Raw genomic sequence first — 21,028 nt, forward strand, 5'->3', positions numbered from 1 at the left:
TTAAACCCTTTCCTTCATGTGTAAGATAATTCTGGAATGGAGCATGGATTTTTGAAGAGCCCAGCTCACAGGTAAATTTCAGTGAGGTGATCATTAAAATTTATCATCCCAACAGGGTACTTTTAAGAGTTAAAGGGAGTGCCACTCAGCAGTGGAAACAAGGACTATCTCATACCAAGCAGGGCACATGTTCACCTGAAGTCTGCTTCTGGCTTTATTAAGCTCCTCAAAGGTGAAAAGCTGGTTGTTGAATTTTTAGACGTACTGTTGCTTAAAAGCCGGTAGAATTCTGCCAAATTGCCTAAGTCTAAGCTAAAACTGAAAATTTTAATTCTGAGTTAATTATGCTCCACTGAAGGGGTAGGGTAGCCCCTTTGGTTATTTCAGGAGGGGAGGAAATGAGAACTCTTTAGTAGTTGTGAATATGGTATTTTAATAATATGATATCTCTAACATAGAGTGATCATTTAAAAACTGACAAAAACTTAAGAATGTATCCATACTTAATTTGTTTGTCTAATAATTTCTTTTTGTAATTATTTTAAAAATTATTTTAGGAGTTCCTCGAATTATGACAAACTTGCTTCTATTGTACAATAGTGTTTTGGGGAGGATTTGTTCTTCTCAAGAATCTGCTTACATGCTTGGTAAATGCAGGATGCCTAGGTGGCTCAGTTGGTTAAGCGTCTGCCTTCGGCTCAGGTCATGATCTCAGGGTCCTGGGACCGAGTCCCACATCGAGAAGTCCCTGCTTCTCTCTGCCTGCCGCTCCCCTTGCTTGTGCTGTCTCTCTCTCTGACAAATAAATAAAATCTTTAAAAAAAAATACTTGGTAAACGTAGTACAGTGATAACACAGTTTATCTGTTTTTCCTTGAATGAATAGTAGAATTTTTTTTTTTAAGATTTTTATTTATGTATTAGAGAGAGAGAGCATGAGAGGGAGGAGGGTCAGAGGGAGAAGCAGACCCACTGCTGAGCAGGGAGCCCGATGCAGGACTCGATCCCGGGACTCCAGGATCGTGACCTGAGCCGAAGGCAGTTGCTTAATCAACTGAGCCACCCAGGCGCCCCTGAATAGTAGAATATTTTAAATGAGATTTTTAGTTGTTATTCATAATGTATGGTCTTTATTTTGTTGTTCTCCTCTAGTGGGGGTAAGAAATAAAAACACAACTTTTTCAATTCAAAAACATAGGGACAAGCAGATCTTAAAACTCTAATCTTTTTCTTGTATTTAAGGAAGGGGGCAGAGTTTTTCCTCACTTCTGACTCCTTGCTTTCTGAAACATGGCATAAGAGGAAAGTTACTCTTTCATCAGTGGTGTCTAGGTTGTGGATATAGCTTTATGTAAAATCCACTCTAAAAGAAATGAAGAAAACATCTTAACATTACATCAGTAAACAGCTGGATGGAACTGGACCTCCCAGGTTCTTACCTTCTTTTCAGGGGCTAGATTAGAATTCTGAAGCAGTGCTCAGGCCATAAGTACTGATTGTAACTTCCCTTAGACTTTTCAGGGACTGTTTTATTAATAGGTGTTTTTCTTGTTTAGTGTTTACAGGCATTGGAGTTTTTACATGCCAATCAGGTGATCCACAGAGATATCAAAAGTGACAACGTGCTTTTGGGGATGGAAGGATCGGTTAAACTTAGTAAGTAACAAATGAGGAAATAACATTTATTTATTATTATAATTCTGCCTTTTGTTTAAGTAAAAAGAAACCTATTAATATTTTTATGACTTAATATATGGAGGGGGAGGGAGAAAATGGTAAAGAATATGGACTCTCAACTGGACAGCTTGGGTTTAAATGGCAGATCAGCTACTACTTGCTGAATAATTTGGGGTGAGTTATTTATTTTCTCAATTTGATGGTAAGGAAAATAATAGTAACTGTCTCAGAGCATTCTTCTGAGGATTACAAATGTAAAGCACTGAGGAACAGTGCCTGGGACTGTCGTCATCTTGGTGCTCTCTTCCAAAGATAAACTTGAATTTGTCTCTGTTGTCTGTTAGGGTAGCTCATTATGCTGTTCAGCTTTCTTAGGATTTGGTAGAGCATGGCCTGACTGGGGGAGGGCTCTATGACCCTGACCTGAGAGATGACAAGGAACAAAACCTCTTTTCCCAATTATCTTCTCTGTCAGACATGATAGAGTCATGGGGGTTTGTCATAGACTTCCTTTCTCTCTGCCGGCTGTAATCTGTCAGTTTCAACCATGCCCTCTGGAGGAATCAAGAAGAACTTCTGTTGAGGTTCCTCCAACTAGGCAAAATTCAAGGCATTTCTTGGATCAGGAGATCAAAATTTTTTCCTTCTGTTCTGCTGGAGTGTTTGACTCCTTTTTCAGTATGTCTTTTTTAAGACATTTCTTCCAGGGATTATTCACCCACAAGAAAGGGGTTCTACCAGATGGTCAAAAATATGATTACTAATCTTAATCAGCAGGCAAAATAGAAATGGACATTCTCATACTTTTTTGGTGGATACACATGTAAGCTGATTAGACTTTTTTGGATAATATTTTATTCTGGCTCTTCCACATACTAGATGATTGGTCTTGGATAAGTTATCTAAAAATATGTATGCCTTAGTTTCCCAATTTGTAAAATGAGAATAATATTAATAAATGTACCTATCTCAAAGTTGTCATGAGGCTTAGGTATGTTAATTCCTACAAGATACTTGGAATAGTAACCTGGTTTGTTACAGGTACCCATTTTAGCTATAAATATTATAATTTGACTGAACAATTGCTCTTTTAGTATTCTCTTGGATAAAATTACTGAACATATGCACAGCAATAAATACAGAGTTGTTCTCTGCAACATTGTGAACAACAAAAAGTACCTTAAATATCTAGCAGTATGGGAATGGTAAAATAAATTATAATTTTGTTATTTTATAATATTGTGTGGTTGTAGTAATGAGGTAGATCAATCTACAACTGGCAAAATCTCTGAAAATAAATTTTAAGAAGCAGTTTACTGGAGCACTTGGCTGGCTCAGTTGGTAGAGCATGTGACTCTTGATCTCAAAGTGGTGAGTTCAAGCCCCATGTTGGGGATAGAGTTTACTTTAAAAAAAAAAAACAAACAGTTTACAGCGTATCCTACCTAGGTTAAATAAACCATGCAGTTCACAGGTAATATTTGTACCTGTATAAATTCATGACAAAAAGTCCAAAGCTTACAAACCTAAATGTTAACAGTAGTTATGTTTGAAGTAGAATGGGTCGGTCTATAGAAGGGAGGAAAAAATTCTAGATTCTCATCCCGAAGATCCCACTAAATTAACACTGAGTGCTAACCTAGGCTTTCTGCTCCTGTTACAAAATGAGGTGACTGGAGTAGAGTAATGCCGGCGAAGACCTTGTTGGGTACAGTTGCAGTTAAGGCTGTTCTTTTTCTAGGCTGTCTGCTGAGTCAGGTACTTAGTAATTCTAGCTTCTGTTTATTTTCTTCAAAAATAGTTCCCACTTCCTGGCGTTTTTACCTGATTTATAGAATTTAGTTTTGGTGCTCACCTTTGGTAACTTCTTCTTTTAGACCTTTTTCAACTTTATTAAAAATTTTAGGATAATGATTTAGAATAAAAGATCTGATAATTTGCCCTTTGCTTGTGGGAAGTAAAAGTAAAAAAAGTAAAAGTGAGAGTATATAACATCATCACAATATTTGTAAACCCATTCTACATTCTACATTGTACATTGTAAACCCATTCTACAAACCCATTCCGGTTTACTTTTTTTTTTTTTTAACGTAAGCTCTGTGCCTAACGTGGGAGGAGAACACGATCCTGAGGTCAAGAGTCACATGCTCTATGGACTCTTCAGTAGCCAGGTGCCCCTGGATTACTTTTTAAATTCAGTCTTAAAAAAGAAGAGGCTGAATAGTCAAATGTAATTAAGTCCTCTATCATGAACTCTAAGATGAAACTATCCATGGACACCATTAACTGTAGATATGTTTTGTTTTGTTTTATAGCCGACTTTGGGTTCTGCGCCCAGATCACCCCTGAGCAGAGCAAGCGAAGTACCATGGTTGGAACGCCATACTGGATGGCACCAGAGGTGGTTACACGGAAAGCTTACGGCCCTAAAGTGGACATATGGTCTCTGGGTATCATGGCTATTGAGATGGTAGAAGGAGAGCCTCCATACCTCAATGAAAATCCCTTGAGGGTAAGACCAATTAAACACCAGCCTTATTTTTCGAAAAATACATTTCTTCAGAACATTTATTTAGAATCTGCTTGCACCAGCCACTAGGCAAAAATTTAGGATACAAAGTTGATATAACCTAGTCTCTGCAAAAATTATTTGCTCCTGGGGTACTGAGTTGAATGTGTTAGATAAAGAGTTTGTAGATTTTAGTAAGCTATATGGTTTTAAATTTTGCACATAAGTAAGACTTTGCTCACTTTTCTGCAAAGGATATCTAGATGTACTCTTCAGATTGTCAGCTCTGAACCTTGGCCTCTGTACTGCTTGGGTACACAGGAGAGGAAAACCAGATCATGTATCTGAGAAAGCTGTGTAGACGGTAATGGTAAAGCTCACGTTCAAACAGGAGAGTGAGGGTCCTGAGTTAACAGGTGGGGTTAGGAGACTTTAAACAATTAGGTTTCAGCAGCGGAGGTGGAGAGTTTAGGAGTTCGTTTGTTCTTTTGCTTTCTGTCTTTTTCTTTCTTTTTCCTTCTACTTCTACTTTTAAATTACCATATATGGCTCAATATCATTCGTTATTAAAGAAATGCAAATCAAAGCCCCAAAAAGATACTACTTCACACCTTCAAAAATGACTATAATCAAAAAGATGGACAATAATAAGTGTTTGTGAGAATGTGAAGAAATTGGAACCCTCACATATTGCTAGTGGAAATGTAAAATGGTGCATGCAGCACAGGGAAAACAGTTGGACAATTCCTCTAAAAGTTAACATTGAGTTACCATATAACCTAGTAATTTCACTGCTAGATATATACCCAAGAGAATTAAAAGCATACATCCACACAGAAACTTGTACACAGATGTTCAAAACAGCATTATTCATAATGGTCAAAAGGTAGAAATAATCCAGATGTCCCTCATCTGAGGAATGAGTGAACAAAGTGGTATATCAATGCAGCGGAATATTATTTAGTCGTAATAGAAGTAATGAGGTACAGATACAACATTAAACCTGAAAGCACTGTGCCAAAGACGGCCTACACGGAAGATCACACATTGTACGACTCCCTTTGCGGTCAGTTTTTGTCATTCATGGTAATTAGGTTTTGCACAGCAACAAATACTGAATTAACAAATGCTGAACTGTTGCTTCTTGGGGAAGCCATAGGGTTGGGTTCCTGCAAGCCTGTGGTCACATTGTTTTTTTAAGATTTCATTTATTTTATTTGAGAGAGAGTATGTGAGTGGGGGAGAGGAGCAGAGGGAAGAGAAGCTCAAGCAGACCCCGTGCTGAGTGCGGAGCTAACTCGGGGTGCAGTCCCATGACCCTGAGATCACAGCCTGAACCAAAATCAAGAGTCGGCTCTCAACCAACTGAGCCACCCAGGCGCCCCAGCCTGTGGTCACATTTTTGTCAGCTGATCAATCCCTAACCTTATTTGATGTGTGTTTCTGTTCAGAGCCATTTTCATGTGTATTGTTGATTGAGTAATGTTGAAGTCACAGCCAGGACACCCCTGGCAGTATACTCATGCCTCAGCGAAGCTTACCAAACGTGTTCTCACCACAAGGCACATCACAGCCTTCTTGCACTTAGGACACTAGAGGGCACATCAGCCTGTGCTTTTTGCCTCTCTGCACATATCCATGAATGACCACAGAAACACCAAGATTATTGATTTGGGGGTTACAAATTTTAGCATGAGTAGATGAGTTTACACATAAGGAATCCAAGTAATGAGGATCAACAGCATATGAAATCTCTAGAACAGGCAGAGCCATAAAGATAGGAGATTAGTGGTTTTTAGGAACTGAGGAGAAGAGGGAATAGGGAGTAACTAAAATACACGTGGGTATTCTTTTTGGAGGGATAACAGTGTTCTGGAATTAGACAGTTATGATGGTTGTACAGCTTTATGAATACACTAAGAACACTGAATTGTACACTTCAAAAGGGTGATTTTTATAGTACATGAAGCAATTTAAGTTTTTAAATTACCATATATGACTACAGGCTTATTGCCAGACTTTTTTTTTCCTAACTTTTTTCCAAATAAGTTGGATTTGCTATAAAGTGGGCTCCAGAGGCCAAGATAATGGGTATGCATAGGTAGGGGCCCTTTCTGGGTGGCATTGGATTTTGATGCTCTTTTTCCTGAATGTTTTTCATCTTCTTGCAAAGATTCCAGTTCAGGTGAGCATTTAAGTACTTTTATAGAGGTGATAAATTTTAGAACACTTCTGGAACAATTTTTAAAACCCTCTAATTTCATTCATTTGTTTAACAAATGTTGATTCAAATACCTGATCCGTGGTAGGCACCATACAAGGTGCTGTCTACCAACAGAAATTCCTGCCCTGGGGCACCTGGGTGACTCAATGGGTTAACTGTTTTCGGCTCAGGTCATGATCTCAGGGTCCTGGGATTGAGTCCCATGTGTGACTCCACACTCAGTGGGGAGTCTGCTTGTCCCTCTGCCCCTCCCCCTGCTTGTGCTTTCTCTGTCTCTCAAATAAATAAAATCTTTAAAAAAAAATCCTGCCCTCATAGAAGGTATAGAGAAAAAATAAAATAATAATATATAATAAATGGTAGAGTCTCAGTGCTGGGACTGGTAGGGAGGGAGTCAAGAGAGTGTTTGATTTCACAACAGTGCTTGTAGAGGGCTCCACTGAGGTGACGTTTGAACATGGAAGATAAAGGGAAGAGCATTCCAGTCAGAAAGAATAGCACATGAAAGGCCCTGAAGAGGCATTTTTGGTATATTCAAAGAGCACTGAGGATTCCCCCATAGCTAGTGTGCAGGGAGCACACAGCAGGAGAAAAAAAGGAAGATCAGTGAAGAAATGGGACTAGACTATATAGTGCCTTATTAGGCCTTTATAAGAATTCTGGCTTTCTTACATAGAATCTGACAGGCAAACCACTGGAGAGTTTTGAGCAGAGAAGTGAAATGGTCTTACTTGTATTTTAATAGGATCACTCTGGCTGCTTTGTTGAGAAAAGATTTTCAAGTGAGGCAAAGACAGACACAGGAAAACCAGTTAGAAGGCTGTTGAAATAATCCAGGCAAGACGTAATGGTAGCTTAGACCAGAATCATATCAGTAGAGGTGGGAAAAAGTAGTTGGATTCTGGATATATTTTAAAAGGGTGCCTATCTGGGAGAGGGAGAGAGAGAGAGATGACTCTAAGAGTTTGGTGTAAGCAACTAGAATGATGAAATTCAAGTTCACCTTACCTGAAATGGGGAAGGCTGCAAGTAGAGTGGTGTGTGGGTGTGGCAGGTGGGAGATCAGGAGGTAACATTTTAGCATGTTTTAGACATGTTAAGTTTGCAGTGCCTACTAAGACATCCAAGTGAAGGGTGCCTGGGTGATTCGGTCAGTTAAGTCTCTTGGTTTTGGCTCAGGTCACGATCCTCAGGGTCCTGAGATCTAGCCCCGCATCAGGCCCCATGCTCCGCATGGAGTCTGCTTCAGATTCTGTCTCCCTCTCCCTCCCCCTCTCCCCTTTTGCACACATGCTCATGCGCTCTCTCTCAAATAAATAAATAAATATGGGGTGGGGGGAAGACATCCAAGTGAGTATGTTGAATAGGCTGTTGGGTATGGCCATCTAGGATCAGGCCAAAGATGTAAAATTGAGATTAAAATAGAAATTAAAGTTATGCATCTAGATAAGATCACCAGGCCAAGTAGGCGTAGACAGACAATAGAAAAGCTTCAGCTTGCATCCTGTGGCGTTCGTTCCATAGTTAACAGTTGATGTAGCGGACCAGCAAAGGAGACTGAGGAGGAATGGGTGGAGAGGTACACAAAACCAAATAACACATGCCCTTGAATCTTCATGCAAAAAGTGAGGGAGACATCAGCTTGTCAGAGACTACCCTGAGGACTAGCAGTGTGAATGTAACTGATGGAAACTTGGCAAGCAGGAAATTCTGCTTCCTGTCAAGATAGAATAACGGGTAGCAGATTCACCGCCCTTGCCTAAAGTAACAACAAAAATTAGCTTGTGTGAAACAATGGTTTGCAAGACACTGGACACCAAACAGTGAAGAACAGTGATCTCCAAAGGTGGGAAAGGCTTGAGGTGAGCACTGTGATTGCCCCAGCTTTATGTCCCAAGAGAGTTTTGGGCCACGTACAGGGAGGAAGAACCCAGGTGGGACACAGTGGCCCCCTTGAATTAAGGAGAAGGAGTTGAGAGTCTGAGGAGACCAAGTCGGCTAGAGTTTACAAGACAGAGAACAGGAGAGGAGAAAGCTTCATAGAAGATTCTGGAATCTCTGGATTCCAGAATGCTCCCCTTGAGCATTCAACAGAGACTGGTGCATCTTTGCGAAGAATCTACCCAAGGTGAGGGGTATACCCATCTTAGACTGAAGAGAACAGTGCTTGGTGCTCACACAGAGGCTGGGAATAGTGCCTGCTTCTGTCAGCCACAGTGGAAAACCTTGTAATGCACAGGATATTGAAAAGAAGACTCAAAAGAGTCTTGCTTCGCTGATGGGAAAGAATTACCCCTAGACTACATGCTGCTATAGTCCCATCTAACCAGTCTAAAAAACAAGACCCAAAGAGATCCCCAAGTAACTTGTGTTGTAGAACAAAGCTCAAGAATATTTACAGGAATACAGAAATATCCAGCAGCCAGCAAGCACTTAAATATCCAGTCAGGGTTTATCAGGCAGGCAGAAGAGCAGCAAAGTACAACCCGTGATGAGAAAAATCAATCCATTGCAGCAGACCAGAACTGACACAGATAGAAGAGCACGGAAAGTCATTAAAGCCGTTTTTGTAACTTCATATGTTAAGAGTAGCAGTGTTTGGAAGGAATAGAGACAGAAATGAAATTTTTTTAAAAAATGAAATAGTGGTGCACCTGGGTGGCTCAGTCATTAAGCATCTGCCCTTGGCTCGGGTCATGATCTCAGGGTCCTGGGATCAAGCCCCACATCGGGCCCCCTGCTCAGCAGGAAGCCTGCTTCTCCCTCCCCCACACCCCCTGCTTGGGTTCCCTCTCTGGCTGTCTCTCTCTCTCTGTCAAATAAATAAATAAAATCTTTAAAAAAAAAAAATGAAATAGCAGTAATGAGACAACTTCAAGTTCTAATATATATCTAATATAACTAAGTTTGGGGAGAAAATCAAGACTTCTGCAGCCAACGAATACCTTTTAAAAACTGAGGTGAAATAAAGATTTTTCTAGACATAGACATTAAAAGCATTTATTACCAGGAGATCTACACTGTAAGGAATATTAAAGGAAATCTTTCAAGCAGAGAGAAAATGGTAATATCACTCTACAAAAAGAAATGAAGAGTGCTAGAGATAGTAACTATGTGAGTAAATATATAAGATTTTTTCCTTAAGTAAATATCTTTAAAAGATATAACTGTTTACATGAAATAATAGTGGAGGGGGAGGAAAGGAACATATGTACAAGTAGAATGACAACAAAAGTATAAAGCTGAGGGGGAGAACTGTAAGATTGTTGTAGTCTGTGGGAAGTGGTATATGTAATACTGTGATAATTGTGAAAATTGAAAGATGCATGCTCTCACCTCTTAAGCAAACCCTAAAATAATGAAAGAAAGAATTACACTTGATAAAATTCAGCTAAGGAGATAAAATAGGATCATAAATCATACTGAGTTAAAGAGAAGAGCTCACACTGATGAGTTTGTCAAAGGGGCAAGGGGCTGACTGAAAGAGCTCTAGTGGCCAAAGATGGAACAGTTTGAACAACAAAACAAAGTAGTATGGGAGAGTAACCCGAAGTATAAAATGTTTATGTGTCCATGCTGATATAAGTAAGTGAGTAAATAAGTGGGGCAGAAGAGACAAGTCTCACGCAGAAGAACGCCAAATAATTTATGTGGATGTTATCCCCTAAGGGAGATGGAAGCTAACTCCCCACTCTAAGTATAGACTGCACATAGTGATTTTTCTTCTGAAGAGCAGAGTATAAAAAGTGGAGAAAAGAGTAACTTTGCAACAGAGAAGCCTGACAAGCACAGACCTCAGAAAAGGTCAACACCAACACTCATAAATTATGTTGATAGTATGTATTTTTTTATATGAGGCAGTGAAAATGGCACTCTACTTGTGATCTTCCCAAAGCCCATATTCTCAGTCTGTAATCATGAGGAAAACATCAAATTCCAATGAGGGCATTCTACAGTATAAAACCTGACTGGTACTCCTCCACACTGTCAAGGTCATCAAAAGCAAAGAAAAGTCTAAGAGATCGTCACTGCCCAGAGGCGCTGAGGAGACATGAGTGTCCTGACACAGAAACTAGACAGTGGGAGAGTGAGTGAAATGGGGAAATATGTAGTAGGAAAGCTGGAAGTCCTAAGGGCCTGTGTGAGGTGGATGAGGCCAGTCAGCAAGGATGTACCTTTTTCGTCTCTTGTCCTTAGCTGCATAGTACAGGCGAGGGGGAGGCAGTTTTAATGTGTAGCGAAGTGATTATATAAAAGGAATGATGAACGCTGGAAGATCAATGGGATTGATTGAGGGTTTAGCAGCATCGAAGGATTGCTGGTGTTGGTGGTGCTCAGAGTGAAAGAAGTAAGAGGTGGAGAGCAACTGCAGTTTCCGAGTTGTGGTCATGGGTACTGATGATGAGGCAGAGGCTGTGACCATGGGCTTGTGTGGCTGAAGGAGGCCAGAGGACAAGAGCATGGGAGAAGATGAGGTCAAGGAACTGTCACAAGCCTCTCTGGCTGTTGAAATCCCTGGAAGTTATGAGCAGTGTTAGAGATGGTAACAACAGTGGTTGGTAGATGTGGTAGGTAGAGTCTGAAAGCCCGGGAGTTCTATAGGAGGGAGGTAAATATCTCAGAGAGGCAGTGGGGAGCCACAAGGACACTCCTCTATGTGCAGTGGTACAAAGGACTGGGAGGGAACAGTGACCCCTAGAGAGCACTGTGGATGAGGCTGCTCCTCAGAGGAGAGCCAGGCCTCAGTAGATGAGGTAAGGAGACCATTAGAGGAGGGGTGGGGCAAGGGTATGTGAAAAATGAAGGCAGAAAGGGGAGTGTGCAGGGCCACATGGGCATTAGAGTGCAGATAGCAAAGAAATGGGCAGACTCATGTCCTGATGATTTGAGTGTCAGTTAGTATCCCTTTTTTTATGGCATTTTGGTAATAGAGCAGAAATGTGAAATAATTCAGGAGAAAATTTAGGTGACCTCAGGTTTGGCAGGGTTTTTAGATACAACATAAAAAGCATGATTCATTAAAGAATAAATTGGACTTCATTAAAATTGGAATCATCCTGGCTGGCTCATTTGGAGGAGTGTGCAACTGTTGATCTCCGGTCGTGAGTTCAAGCCCCATATCACATATAGAGATTACTTAAATAAAACTTAAAAAAAAAAAAAAAAAAGGAATCTTTCTATCTGAGAAAGACACTACTAAGAGAATAGAAAGACAAGTCACAGACTGAGAGAAAATATTTGTAAAGCACCCATCTAATCAGATGTTATCCAAAATATACAAAAAAAACTCTCCAGACATCAACAGTGAGAAAATAAACAACCTAATATAAAAATGGACAAAAGATCTCAACAAAGAAGATACACAGATGGGGCGCCTGGTTGGCTCCGTCGCTAGAGCAAGAGTACAACTCTTGATCCTTGGGGTCATGAGTTCAAGCTCCATGTTGGGCATGGAGATTACTTAAATAAGTATTAAAAGAAAAGAAGAAGATACAGATGGCAGATAAGCATATAATAAGATGTTCAACATCATGCCATTAGGGAATTGCAAAATTAAAAAAACAATAAGATACACACATATTAGAATGGCCTAAAAATTTTTTGATGGCAATACCAAATGCTGGTTAGAATACAGAGCAATAGCAACTCGCATTCATTGCTGGTGGGAATGGAAAATGGTATAGCCACTTTAGAAGACTTTTTGGCAGTTTCCTACAAAACTAAACATACTCTTAACATGCAAGTCACAGTTGTGCTCCTTATTATTTACCCAAATGAGTTGGAAATTGATGTCCACACAAAAACCTACACACAGGGCGCCTGGGTGGCTCAGTTGGTTAAGCAACTGCCTTCGGCTCAGGTCATGATCCTGGAGTCCTGGGATCGAGTCCCGCGTCGGGCTCCCTGCTCAGCGGGGAGTCTGCTTCTCCCTCTGACCCTCTTCCCTCTCGTGCTCTCTCTCATTCTCTCTCTCTCAAAAAAAAAAAAAAAATCTTTAAAAAAAAATAAAATAAAATAAAAAAAAACCTACACACAAATGTTTATAGCATCTTTATTCATAATTGCCCCAAATCAGAAGCAACCAGCCAAGATGTGAAGTACATAAATAGACTTTATTTAAAAAGGTGAGTGTATAGGGGCACCTGGGTGGCTCAGTCATTATGCGTCTGCCTTTGGCTTGGGTCATGATCCCAGGGTCCTGGGATCGAGCCCCGCATTGGGCTTCCTGCTCAGCGGGAAGCCTGCTTCTCCCTCTCCCACTCCCCCTGCTTGTGTTCCCTCTCTTACTGTGTCTCTCTCTGTCAAATAAATAAAATCTTTAAAAAAAAAATGGGTGAGTGTATAGACTGGTACATCCATACGGTGAAATATTATTCCATAATATTAAAAAGATTAAAAAAACAAAAAGAGGGCGCCTGGGTGGCTCAGTTGGTTGAGCGACTGCCTTCGGCTCAGGTCATGGTCCTGGAGTCCCGGGATCGAGTCCCGCATCGGGCTCCCTGCTCGGCAGGGAGTCTGCTTCTCCCTCTGACCCTCTTCCCTCTCGTGCTCTCTATCTCTCATTCTCTCTCTCTCAAATAAATAAATAAAATCTTTAAAAAAAAAAAAACAAAAAAAACAAAAAGAAATGAGCTATCAAACTGCAAAAAGACATGGAAGAACCTAAAATGCATATTGCTTAGTGAACAAATCTGGCCTAACACAGCTACATACTGTATGATTCCAACTATAGAGAGTAAAAAAGATCAGTCATACTCTCTGTAAAATATCTTAAAAAAAAAAAAGTTGTGGGGGCGGGTACCTGGGTGGCACAGTCAGTTAAGCCTCCGACTCTTGGTTTTGCCCCAGGTCATGATCTCATGATCATGAGATCGAGCCCAGCGTTGGGCTCCACACTCAGCACAGAGTCTGTTTAAGATTCCCTCTCCCTCTGCCCTCCCCCACTCACACTCTCTCTTCTCTAAAATAAATAAGTAAATCTTTGAAAAAAAAAATCAGTGGTCACCAGGCGTGTGTGGGGGTGGGGTGGGGAGGATGAATGGGTGGAGCACAAGGGATTTTTAGGGCAGTGAAATTATTCTGTATGATACTGTAGTGTCAGAAACATGACAGTGTGCATTTGTCAGAATCCGTAGGCCTATACAGCAGAAAGAGTGAACCCCAATGTAAACCATAGACTTGTTTAATGAAAGTGTATCAGAGACCCTTAACTGTAGAGAACAAACTGAGGGTTGCTAGAGGGGAGGTGGGTGGGGAGATGGGTTAAATGGCTGATGGGTATTAAGGAGGACACTTGTGATGAGCATCAGGTGTTAAATGTAAGTGATGAATCACTAAATTCTATTCCTGAAACCAATATTACATGATACGTTAACTAACTAGAATTCAGATAAGAACCTGAAACAAAAAAGGTTTAAAAATAAGTGTATCAGTAGTGGTTCATCACTTGTAACAAGTGTATCATATTAATTTAAGAAGCCTCCCCCATTATCAACATCCCTCACCAGCGGGTACATTTCTTACATTTGGAGAACCTATATTGGCACATTATCACCCAGAGTCTGCAGTTTGCATTAGGGTTCACTCTTGGATATTGTACAGTTCTGTGGGTTTGGTCAAATGTATAATGAATAACATACATCCATTATCATAGTGTTTTCACTGCCCTGAAAATCCTCTGTTCTGCCTATTTCATCTATAGCTATGTAGATCGAGCTAGTTCAAAAAAGGGGCGGAGGGTTTCTGAATCACTAAATTCTACTCCTGAAACCAGTATTACACTATACGTTAACTAACTAGAAGGTAAATAAAAACTTGAAGGAAAAAAAAAAGGTTTCAACAAATCCCATTGTTTTGAAATCTGGTGTGACTTGGAATAAAAGCTTGAGAAAGGTAAATGGATGTTATGTGTCGATAGTGGGATTGTGCTCATTTTTCCTTATATCCTTATGTATTATAGTTCTTTTATCAATATGTATTACATTTATAACCCCTCCCCAAAAAGATGAATCTAATTTCTGAAAAAAAAAATTTAGGGGAATGTAACATCTAAAAGTAAAGGGAGAATATCTGATACAAATGGGCAGAAATAGTACTACACCTCAATTTATTATTTCTGGTGATTGTCTTTTTTTTTTTTTAAGATTTTATTTATTTATTTGACAGAGAGAGACACAGTGAGAGAGGGAACACAAGCAGGGGGAGTGGGAGAGGGAGAAGCAGGCTTCCCGCCGAGCAGGGAGCCCGATGTGGGGCTCGATCCCAGGACCCTGGGATCATGACCTGAGCCGAAGGCAGACGCCCAACGACTGAGCCACCCAGGCGCCCCTCTGGTGATTGTCTTTAAGGAAGTAGAAAATCCAGGGGTGCCTGGCTGGCTCAGTCAGTGGAGTGTGCGACTCTTGATCTCAGGGTTGTGATTTCCAGCCCCACGTTGGGTGTAGAGATTACTTTTTAAAAAAATCTTTAAAAAAACTAAAGAAGTAAAAGATCCATAAACTTTATAAAGTGCTGTCTCACTTTGTTGTGCTGTCTTAAGTATGTCAAAGATGTTCTTCTATTTTTAGGCCTTATACCTGATAGCAACTAATGGAACTCCAGAACTTCAGAATCCAGAGAAACTTTCCCCAATATTTCGGGATTTCTTAAACCGTTGTTTGGAGATGGATGTGGAGAAAAGGGGTTCAGCCAAAGAATTGTTACAGGTGAATTTGGAAATAATACTATTTTTGGATAAAGTTGATTTTTTTTGAGTAACCAACAAAGTTTACATAGGATTAATAATTAACATTGCACTCTTCATTTATCACCAGCAGCATGGCAGTTGCTGTAGTTTAGGATTTTATCTGCTGGGAATAAAATAGCTATAATACTAAAATCAAGTATATGAGTTTTTGCATATTGTCAGTTATCAGACAAGTTCATTTGCTGGCATGGGTATCTGGGTCATTAAGGTGAGATTTGATAATATTAGATAAACTGAAAAGACCTGGTTCAACTATGAAAGTGATATATTGATTATGTTGATTTTATACACGTCCTGAAATATGTGCTTGTTAAATAAATTATAATCCATAAAATAGTCTTTGGGGCTTAATTGAAAAGAAATACTTAAGCGTCTGATCTGGTGACACTGATACATATTTCCCCCCTCTCTCTGGCAGCATCCCTTCCTGAAACTGGCCAAGCCCTTGTCCAGCCTGACTCCACTGATCATGGCAGCTAAAGAAGCAATGAAGAGTAACCGTTAGCATCATTGCCGTGGCCTCATATTCTTTCTTCCATTTTCTAAAAGAAATCTTTTAATATATGAAAATTATTACTCTTTTGGGGTTTAAAGAAATGGTCTGCATAACATGGAGGAAAAAGCAAACTACTACTTCCTGAAGAGAACCAAGAGAAAATTGCAAAACAGAACGACAACTTTCTTTTGACTCCCTTCTTTATAGGGTCCAAAAGGAATTGCGGACTGAATCACTAGCCTTACTTCTTTCAGCAGACAGCGCATTAGGGCTGTTGATCGTGCTTGAGATTTGCATTTTATTTTGCTGACTTCATCATAATAGATCCCATTCATTGTCCCTTTGGGGGAGCATTTTCAATACTTGAATGGCAGATTCGGGTTGTTCAGAGTATTGGTTCCATCTGCTGGTCTTCTTTTCTCTCTTCTTCATAGCCCTCTTTTTCCTTGCCTTGCTTCTTTGAGTTGCTTTGAGAAATTTTTCTTGTGCCTAAATTCAAGGCAAATGTAATAAAAATGATGTAGCTCCTTATATTGGCAAAGGAGCTCAAAATCGGTTAGCTTTGTATAGAAGTTAGGACCAGCTATTATTACGTGTAGTATTTCAGTTCATGATTTGAACTGAAGGAAGGGAAGAAAAATATGTGATTTTTACCTTTTTTAACAAATGTGAAAGAGTCAGTTTTAGAAATTTCATGGTAGTGAGTTGTTTGGCATTTGTTACATGTATAGAGAGACTAATAATCTATATTTATAACTAAATCATTGACATAGAAAAAGAATCCCATTGATTATACATCCTTACAATTGTGTTTCTTTTCTAACTATATCCTTTTCAGATTGGGCTTCAGGAACCAAAGTGATTTGTTCTTTCTTGTTCCAGCTTGGGCTTTGGGACTGATGGGTACCGCTACTTTTCCCTTCTTCCTTTTACCCTCATTTTGGAGATAAGTTTCTGTATATGTTGTAATTTTAGTTAGTTTGTTTTTTAATTAACCCTCTCTCACCCTACTCCACCCCTCCCCCTTTGGTAAATATAATAACCATTGAATTTTCCGAATTTAAAAGTTTTAATTTTTTGTTTCCACTTAAAGGAGAAAAATACTTGGGGCTAGCAGAAACAAAGCAAGTGACTAGAACTTTGGTGAGCTCTAAAGTAATTCGATAAGATTATGTTCATGAAAGAGAAATGACAGTTACATAGAGATGCCACTTCTGACCAGTAAACTGTAGAGATTTGTTATAAACATTGTTTCCAACCCATTGCCAACATTTTAATGTCTGCGAGAACTTAAGTCACAAAGTCTATGATATATTCATGGATTATTTGAGATGTTGAGTAGATTTTTTTTTTCAAAAATAAGTAATCGTGTGAAAAAAACAAGAAGAAAAATGAAATGTGCTTGTTGATAGCAATACTTTTTTTATTTTAAAAATTTGAAGAGGGTCTGTGACCTGTAGCATTAATTATGAGAGTGTCCTTTCTTCTCCACCCCCCCCTTCTGTTTGCTTTTCTCTCCTTATTTTTTTATTGTTTTGCTTGTGGAAGCGGTGTCATCCCTTCTGACATGCCATAAGCCACATAAAAGAAAAAAATCTGATTTGGTTCAGGCATTTTGTTCCCCACCAGCAGTCCTAATTAACGTCATACTTACTTGCCATCCTGCAGTAGTACCAAGTCATGAATAAAAATAATTTTGATATTTTGGACTACATTAGGGGAACTAATCGAGTTTTGTTTCCTATCATTTTCCTCACATCTGTGTTAAGATATAAGGATAGAAATGGCTGTTTTTTATTGATAATGCAAGGTTTTCATGAAACTGAGTAAAATAAGTAGTGAAACTTTTATCTAGAGCACTTAATGGTCTCTGTTTTCAGTCTGATTCTTGATTTCATTTTTCTCTGGATTATATTGGCCACCTACAGCTATTACTGAATTACAGAAACAAGCTGGTATATTTCTGATGAAAATCTAGATTTGAACATTCTGTGTAAATAGTTGTTTGGATGGATTATGATAAAGAAGACGCTACCGATGAACTAGAAAACCAACTAGATGTTAAGACTGATCGTCATGACCACTCTAGAAGGCCCTTCCACACATATGCCATAAAGACCATGTTCATTGAATACAGTGCCAATGCTCCATTTTTATGCCTGTGACTCAACAAAGGTCTTCTCAGTTTATAGAAGCAGTTTGGGATTTAAATTTACAACTTCTTTGAGGGTTACCTGCATGTCCATTGCTGGCAACGGACTTTGTCATTAAAACCTGACTCCCAGGTTAAGGGAGCTACACTGTGGTTTATTCTTTACTTACTTGGATAAACTAACTTGTAATAGAAATATACTTTGGTTAATTCTGAAACGTGTCATTTTTAAACAAAATAATCCTAAAAGCAATATGGAATTGTGATTTATTAGTTAATTTTAAATTAAAATGTTCAGATCTTGTTGAAAGAAAAATTATATCTGAATCAAGATTCATGTTTTTTTAATAACTACCTTTTGTATTCACCCTTTTTGTCATCACTTTAGAATGAAAATTCCCATTTAAATCTAAAAGTTACCTTAGTCCTCTTGTGTTAATTAGAACAATATTACTATAGTACTTATTTATTGTATTTCAGACTCTCTCGTAGTCTTAAAGTTTCCTTCTCCTCTTGTTCCTTTTGCTGCTTTTAGGGACAGTTAAAACTGGGAAACCATGAAAATACTGAATATTTTATCCTACCTGAGAATAGTTAACAAGTAGAGTAGTTGTGATAGCGTAAGAAACCAAAGCTAACACAACTCTATTTTCATGTGTTGAGTGCCTGGCACATAGTATAAATTCTCTTCTCTTCCACACATAAATATTAAGCTGCTTAAAATGTATCTAGTTACCACCAGTCCTAAATGAACCTGTGCCTTTAATAAGCAATTTAAAACTACCTATGAGTATTTCTTTATAGGGTTCACATAAATACATGTCTGTTTATATATACTGTATTCTAGCCAGAACAATTTTAGATCTGTAGGTATAGTTAGAAAAAATGGGTGTTTAAAGAATTTGCATCAGTTTTTTAATCTAAAAATTTTAAATAATGAGATCCATATCCAGTGAAATGTAAAAAAAAAAAAAAAAACATTGCAGAATTAGAACTAAAATCCAGATTCATACTCCTTTTGGGTTTTTTATAGTGGGATTTCATAGTTATATAAAATGAAGATTGTCTTCTTTGTTTCCATTGCTTCCACAATAGATAAGCTAGACAATTAAAATCAGTTTTCCCACAGTGTGTGTATATGTGGGTGTGTAAGAAAGGGAAAAAATACACACACACACACAGTTTTTTAATCACTCAACACATTTATTGACCACTTTGGCAAAGACACTGTGGTGTAGATATTGTGGGAATTACAAGGCAGAATCAAGCACTGGCCTGGCCTTGAGAGAGCTGAAGTCCTTTTCACTCACCATTCTAGAATGTTGCCAAATGAAAGAGAGAGAGAAATGTGTAATTCTGTCAAACAAATTTTCATTCTGTATTGAGAAAAGCAAAGAATTATATTTGGAATTGGACATCTTTTTCCCCTTGTTTTGGTAGATAGAAATGGAATTAAGTGAAAGTAGTTTGTCTTTTCTGTTTTGTCTTCAAATTTTATATTGACTTATTTTTAATTTAATCCCGTTCAATTATTTAATTGTTACATTGACATTAACTGCTGTATTTGATGACTTTGTTCAATAATTTTGTTCTTTCAGGGCTAGAAATAAACATTTTTTTATGTTCATTTTCCCCTTTCCTAAACTTCAGTTCTTTCTTCAGATCAGAATAGTTTAAAAGAATAAATATAATAGGTCTCAAGAAGTATTCTAGTATTTTTAAGGTTAAATATTTGTTAAACATGGCACTATTTTGAATGTATTACAGAGCTCCAAATTAGAGAAGTTTCCCGAAATGTCTGGGTAACATGAGCCTTCCCTCTTCTAAATCAGGTTTAGAATACATTTCTTAACAAATGTTCGGGCTGTCAGACCCAGGGAAACGCTTTTGATCTCTTTGAATACCTCCAATAACTTGGCCTGAAATTCTGATGCTTACCTCACTGCTATAATAAGAATCTTATCAGCATTGCTGTGTTAAATACACCAAGAGATCTTTAAAAGTGTACACACTTTAAGGCATCATGTCATTATGTGCATTTCTTTCTTTTCTTTTTTCTTTTTTTTTTTTTTGAGATTTATTTCAGAGAGAGAGAGAGTGCATGCACACTGGCGTGCATGGGAGGGGGGATCTTAAGCAGGCTCCATGCCCAGCATGGAGCCCGATGCAGAGCTTGATCTCACAACCCTGAGATGATGACCTGAGCTGAAAGCAAGAGTCCTATGCTTAACCCACTATGCCACCCAGACACCCTATTTATGCATTTCATATGGAATGTTAGATACCCTAACTTGGAGAACAGCTGCAATACCAAGTTCACTATCAAAAACCAAAATTACACATTTTTTAAAAGCAGGAAGTGGGATATAAGTAAAGACTGCTTAAAGTATATTTGTTACACTATAAAGTTGTTTATGGTATTCTAACATTTGTGTATCTTTAATTATAGCAAATGTTTAAAACATTTCCCTAAGAAAAGGTCAGAAATGCTTGAATGACTTGAAAAGCACTACTTGTAGGAGCTTAATGCATGCTTTACTACTTCTTTGATACTTTGATATTTGTGGCTTTTTTTTAATTAGATTTTTTTATGCTAAATTATTTAACAAGTTTTATCTTTCAAAAAGGAGGACAATGAAGGGAAATGTCTTTTCATTTCAATAACCTAGTTATTTTAGGTTTTTAACAAAGCAATGTACTTAGATTAAAAATCCAAATAATCTTAATAAACAATGCCAGTCCCTCAGCTTTAAACTTCCCACTGCCAAGTCCAACTCCACAGATGATTCTGCTTTTAACTCTAATGCCTGCTAAGAACAGCTCAATCTTCACATTTCTGAATTATATACTTAAACGTATTTCTTGACATTTCTATCTTTTTATCTAGTAATTTCTTGTTAGGCAGTTGAGAATTTGGGTACTGTCATACCATCCCATTCTCCCATTTCATTCAATCTAGTCTCCCATTTAAGTGAGGTAGCAATATTTGGGGGGCGCCTAGGTGGCTCAGGTGGTTGAGTGCCCAACTCTTGATCTCAGCTCAGGTCTTGATCTCAGGGTCATGTGTTCAAACCCTGCATTGAAATGAGGGAATACATCAAAAATACAATAGCCTGAAAGATTTTTTTTTTTAAAGATTTTATTTATTTTTTGACAGAGAGACAGAGAGAGGGAACACAAGCAGGGGGAGTGGGAGAGGAGAAGCAGGCTTCCCGCGGAGCAGAC

The 21,028-nt window shown here is 38.6% G+C and overlaps 1 protein-coding gene across 1 annotated transcript in view; it reads left to right on the forward strand.

Moving 5' to 3' along the window:
- Nucleotides 1-19,430, forward strand: part of PAK2 (p21 (RAC1) activated kinase 2) — a 91,354-nt gene extending 71,924 nt beyond the window's left edge. The window contains exons 12-15 of the mRNA XM_028100842.2: nt 1,556-1,655; nt 3,992-4,188; nt 14,977-15,114; nt 15,574-19,430. Coding sequence (XP_027956643.1) covers nt 1,556-1,655; nt 3,992-4,188; nt 14,977-15,114; nt 15,574-15,660 — 522 coding nt within the window. The 3' untranslated portion in view covers nt 15,661-19,430. The remainder of the gene's footprint in view (nt 1-1,555; nt 1,656-3,991; nt 4,189-14,976; nt 15,115-15,573) is intronic.
- Nucleotides 19,431-21,028: the final 1,598 nt, after the last annotated feature.

This window comes from Eumetopias jubatus, unplaced genomic scaffold (genome assembly GCF_037043125.1).
Source record: "Eumetopias jubatus isolate StellerSeaLion01/CBP00866 unplaced genomic scaffold, mEumJub1_p1.0 scaffold_1, whole genome shotgun sequence".
In the NCBI taxonomy this organism is placed as follows: Eukaryota; Metazoa; Chordata; class Mammalia; order Carnivora; family Otariidae; genus Eumetopias; species Eumetopias jubatus.